General features: G+C 49.4%; 1 protein-coding gene across 12 annotated transcripts in view; it reads right to left on the bottom strand.

Annotated features, from left to right (window-relative positions):
- FOXP1 (forkhead box P1) overlaps positions 1-5,600 on the bottom strand; it is a 695,723-nt gene that overhangs the window by 6,463 nt on the left and 683,660 nt on the right. For all 12 annotated transcript variants that reach the window (XM_024747009.1, XM_024747006.1, XM_024747008.1 and 9 more), the window contains one exon: positions 3,011-3,177. In XM_024747009.1, coding sequence (XP_024602777.1) covers positions 3,011-3,177 — 167 coding nt within the window. The remainder of the gene's footprint in view (positions 1-3,010; positions 3,178-5,600) is intronic.

The following is a 5,600-nucleotide window of genomic DNA, read 5'->3' as shown; positions in this document are numbered from 1 at the left end:
CCCGCCAACAAGGTAGAGTTCACGGGAGAGAATATTTTGTTTTCCCCTGAAATCTGCAACCCAACTTCAGGAAGGTTATTTTCCGTCCCCAAGACACAGGTGACGACCCTATGCACGCTGGCTCAATCCCAGCACCTACTGCCGAGTGGAAGCCCAGCAAAGGTGAACTGACCGGGTCTACAGTGTGACAACCTGACAACACAACCAGGTGAGATACTAAGGCTTCTTAAAACTCCACAGAAATGAAATCCAGCTTCACGAGACGTTTCGTGATACCAGCAGATCCCCGCCCCCCCCGCCGGCCCTTCCTCCCCCGGAGGTGGGGCAAAGGCAGTAACTCAGGCATGCAGGGCTTTAAGAGAAAGGATCTCCACGCGAGATCCGTTTCAGGTAAGATGCACACTGCTGAAGATACTGTGTTTCGTGGTCTCCCAGGTGCCTCCTGGGAGGTGGAGCTGCACGTGGCGCCTTCTACCCTTGCAGGTCGCCCCCCCTCCCCCCCCACCGCCCACTGCCTTTCTCTCCGACTCCTGCTTCCGAAAGGGCTCCCAGTGAACAACTGCAAAGCCCCACATTTCCTTTCTTACATCTGAGTAATTCCTTTGTTTAGCTACTCTGGGAACAGAAGAGTTTTTAAGGCAAGCCGACTGGTGTTTAAAGGCATTGTGTTCAGAGGGTGTGGGCACAGCATGGAGTATTTTGCTTTGTAGCTCCTTTGGCCCCTATCAGGATAAAAGTAGAAGGCCCCAAAGCCATAATTATGCGACTACTTTGTAGCGTTTGTTTCAAGAGACAGACAAAAATGTTGTGGGGTTTGAGTGTCACAGAAAGGGTAAGAAGTTCTATTTCGACACTCGATGGTAGCTGGGCGGCCTCATTAACCGCGGCCCTTTAAGCCTTGCTGTAGAGGTTATGGCTGATTTATTCCCAGAGAACAGAACAGGTGAGAAACAAGTTGCATCATAGCAGGGTGATGCACGTTGGACAAGAAAGAAAACTACGTCATTACAGAATTTGCTTAATGGAAATCTGAGCTCAAAAAGAGTTAAGCATCTCTCACAAACACCGAGAGTGGGCACAGGGAATATGGGCTGGTGACCAACAATTATTTTTAGCAAAATCCTTTATTTTAGTGTAAACCTGTGAGATTTGAGCAATAAAACAGTATGCTTTGGGGCATCTCTCTCTATGCAGGGTTTCTTAAAAAACAAAACACACGCACGCACACCAGTACAACCTTCATTTCGTTAAAAAATTAGGCTGATTGCTTGCTGTAAAGCAAGGTTTCTGGTAATACCTGGGGTTAACTCACAGTCTGAAACAACTTTTGTATAGTGACTCTATCTTGTACAGCAAAATTAGCCTCACTCTAAACTGCTGTGAGAGGTTTTTACCCAAATACCTTTTTAAAAAAATCTCCTTCTGTTTTTTCAGCCATCCTTTTTACTATAAATGATAGGAACACACATCAGGTAAACGTCAGCGGTCTGTGGATACTATGACAGACAGACAGACAGTCTCTCTTCCACTCAGTAACTTCAGATGCTTTTGCTCCAGTGAGTATTCCTTGAAGCAGCGCACACGCCAATTTACGTGTGCTCTGAACTTCCTTAATAGCTTAGTAAAATACTCCTGTGGTGACAACGATTTCGAGATGAATACGGGTGTGATAATAAAGTCAGAAAGACCAGGTTGACTTGACGAAGGAAGATCGATGGCAGTAGCGGCGTGAGAGAGAAACACATTCTTAAAATGCTGTGGAGTAAATGCTAAGAGACTGTTGATATAAATTTAAAACGATTATTTTCATCTTTAAAGGTCCTTTTCAAAGCACTTTGGGCATGCAATTCAAAAGCTAAAGAATCAAGTTTCAGACTCCTCCAAACCCACCAATCTACCCATGCTGGCAGACAGCACTCTGCCTTGTTGGTAGGTGCCAGTTCATGCTCTTGCTAACTGCCACAGGTCATATTTTCCATTCTGATCACTCAATAAGACGTTGGTCAGGAATTCAGAGACGCTGTGTAGACAAGGGGTTCGTTTCTAGGAGCTGACAGCATGGTCAACACTGAAGAGGTTTATCCCTTCAAAGCGGGCAGCGGGTTTCGCGGAGACTCGCTCAAAGCCAGAGGCTGTCGTTCGACAGCCTCCCCCGCCAATCCTCTCTGGGGAAATGTGCTTTCTTTGCTCTTTTAAAACTCTTCCTGGGAGACGGAGAGTCGTTACCGTCACCCCGCCTGCCTCCCATCACCCGGCCGAAAGGGGCAGCACGCACGGCCCTGCCCGTGGTGTGCCTGGTCCCGACGCCACGCACATGCAGCCTGGGACAGCCCTCGTGCCTCTCACTCCGTACCCTGCCCGTGGTGTGCCTGGTCCCGACGCCACGCGCATGCAGCCTGGGACAGCCCTCGTGCCTCTCACTCCGTACGCTTCTGGGCGTCCTCATTATACTGCCGTCTGCTGCTATGATGCTCCTGTTAATTTTCCTTTTGCTATTTTAAGAGCAATCTATAAACCATGCCGCCTTTCGTTCGTGCCATCGTCAGCGCTTGGTAATGACGCTTCGGCGTGGCGTCCGCGCTTCCGCGTACCACGTAACCAAGTAAACGCGCATCCTCTGCCTCCCCGCTAGCTTCGGCCCGCCCGCACGGTGAACAGACAGCGAAGAACGCTGCCACCGGGATGCGCTCTACTGCTATAGGAGGAAAAGGTAACGTGGCTGCGAGAATGGCCTGAGCCGGGCAAGCACAGGTGTCACCCATCGTATGGCCTTGGGCACTTGTGGGGCCGCGTGAAGCCTACTGCTGTAACGGGGACGTCAGTAAACGGCCCTCCTAGGTGCGAACCGAGCTGAAGGTTTCTGGGCGCACCCACTTCTATCTGGGTTCTAGGAAATCAGAAGTTACAGAGAAGGTGTCAAAAGCCGCCAGAGGAGAAGGGGCCGGTGTGCGCCTAGAACAGGGGGACCGGGACGTGACGGCAAAGGCGTTCCGGGGTGGCGGGTACTCACACGGCTTGCATAGGGGATCTGCCCGGGCTGCTGTCGCTCTCGTTGCTGTTGGTGTGCTCCATCGCCCCGTTCAGCTCTTCCCGTATGGCGCTGGCTAGGTTGCCCAGAGTGGGGTTTCCCATGGAAGCGGTAGTGTATAGAGGTATACTGTTCTCAGCCATGGAAGCCTGCCATCAACCGAGAGAAGATTTATGAAGACAGGGGTGTACACAGACGGGGAAACTATCAATTATGGGTGGATTCAATGATCTTCGGTTTCACGTCATTCTGGCACGGGTTGGAAAAGACAAGTTTCTAATAGGTGTAGAAGGATTTGTGCTTTACAAGTCAGGCTGCTGACACACGGCCCAGGCTGGGTCTCAGAGAGCTAGCTGGAGGGACCAAAGCGCCCGTGGGGAGGGAGGGCTCAAGTCAGCCCCGCTGGGTAGAGGCATCTGGGTTTAAGACAAGGCTATCTACCAGTAACGAGGTTTCTGTCTGGTGCCTTTTTTCAAGAGGAACGGAACATTTCTAGATCACAGGGACATATGATGGAATTTTCATTTCTTTATCCACTTCGATGACTGACTCCAGTATTGGATGTTATTAAAGACCTGAGCAGATTACTCGGGCCACAGAGCCCAAACTTAGGAGAACTTCCATAACCATCTGTCTTAGAGCCTACAGAAAAGGAAGAGATTATAGAAGTGGAATCCGTTTTTATCTCCCCGCCCCCATCATTTCCATTGGAACGAATTATTTTTGAATCTTTTTAGTGTAGTTTTCAGATCATTAATAACCGGTTGAACGGTAACTCTAGGTTATCTTTCAGGCTCTGACCAATCACCTAGAATTGGAGGACTGAAGAAGAAAGAAATCTCCGGCCAAAGGAAGCTGTAAATCGTATTTCCTTTGGGTATGTAAGTACATCCTTACTGAAGGTGACAAAGTCCCTCCCTCCAAGCGAGTGTCAGCGACAGAGTGTGGAAGTGGTGGGGAAAAGAAAGAACTCCTCAGCTCTGTGGTGGGATACCGCTCATTGTTTTTATCCTACCGCAGTCGAACAGAACGACCACCCCAGTCCTGAGATGCGGACAATAGTCAGACATATCACTGGGCTGAAGTAGCCATACTGTTGCATTTGGGTCGTGATCCTGACCCAGTGACCCTTCATTTTATCAAAAGGGGACAGGCGTTCAAAAACTGGAGGCTGTAATTGGACCCAGATTTCTCAAAACGGCCCTCTTGCAGACTACACCACGCCTGCCTTTCCATCCTAATGAGGAAAGGAGTGCAAAATCACACGACAATCTGGCGTGGCGCCTCCACCTGGCCAGCCATACACCTGGCCAGCCATACACGAGTCCAAACTAGTCTAGAAATCCTGGCTCTGGTGAGACAGTAAGAGCCGAAAACCAAGAGAGGACGCGTACAAAGCTGGGCTGCAGAGAATCCGCCTATTAAGACAGTCGCAGTCTCACTCGCTGTACAAACTCCAAAGCCAGAGACGCCTTAGCCATCCAAGCCCCGCGACGGATGCCCCATCCACACCTACCGCAGCCCTGGCTAAGGGACTACTTCAAAGGCAGGCCCTCCGCAAGCCCACGGCTTTCCCTTCCCTTCCCGCCACTTCTGAATTTATATAACAACAACTGCCTTCTTTTAAAAAATGGGAAAAAAAAATCCTGTTTTCATTTCCAAATGTGGTGAACTCATTTTGATGAACAGCACATCTGAACATTCCTCACTCTCCTACAGTTTGTCGAATAATTTGCATCAAGTACTTTTTTCAACGGATCTCTTGTGACTGCAATAAAGCACTTTTTTCTTTTTTGGCAGGGCGAAAAGACAGACCCGCTGCCCGATTCTTTTACCCCCGCCCCAAGGTGCAGCTGGACAAGCATCTTGACTGTCTTTGTTTGAAACAACACAGTGGTCCTGCCTCTCCCCGACATGGAAGTTCTGCTGGGACCGTCATGTGAGTCTCTTTTTCCTGGAAATACCACAAAGCCATTTCACTGCTACAGTCAGAACGTGGCGAAAGTGGGGCCCCTCTCTAGCTTGGTATTTTTTCGCAGCTTCTCAAGTCAGTCAAAGACCGAGAAGTAAAAACAAAAGGGAACTGTTTCTAAGGATGTAGTCTTTGGGACGAGCTGGTCACGTACAGGGCAACCTTTTGGGGATGTACGCGTTCTCCGTGGCTCTTAATGCGTTCTAGGGCAAAGCTATTTCCCATGGGGACTGGATCGTAAAACCTGGGCTGACAGTGGTGAAAGGCATCCCAAGGTAAGCATTTTACACTGATCCCTTGATTCTCAGACAAAAAAGACGTAAATGAAAAAAAACGAGCCTGGTCGCCTTTAAAAAAAAAATGATCAAGTGGGCTGCGTAGAGAAACCTGGTGGCTCCTTCACGATAGAGCCTCTTGGACATTCTCTGAGCGACGGAGCAAAGCAACCCACCCGAGCTTCGAAAAATGTTCACCAACGGGCTTCGGTCTAACCTAGCGGTTCTTTCTTTTTTGGTCGTTGATGTCTATTTAGGAGAGGGGGCTGGGGCGGGGGGGAGGCTTACAATTTTTATAATGGACCTAATTTTATAAGTGGTCCTA

This window comes from Neophocaena asiaeorientalis, unplaced genomic scaffold (assembly GCF_003031525.2).
Source record: "Neophocaena asiaeorientalis asiaeorientalis breed wild unplaced genomic scaffold, Neophocaena_asiaeorientalis_V1.1 scaffold130, whole genome shotgun sequence".
Classification (NCBI taxonomy): Eukaryota; Metazoa; Chordata; class Mammalia; order Artiodactyla; family Phocoenidae; genus Neophocaena; species Neophocaena asiaeorientalis.
This window is presented reverse-complemented; position numbering and strand designations above follow the sequence as displayed.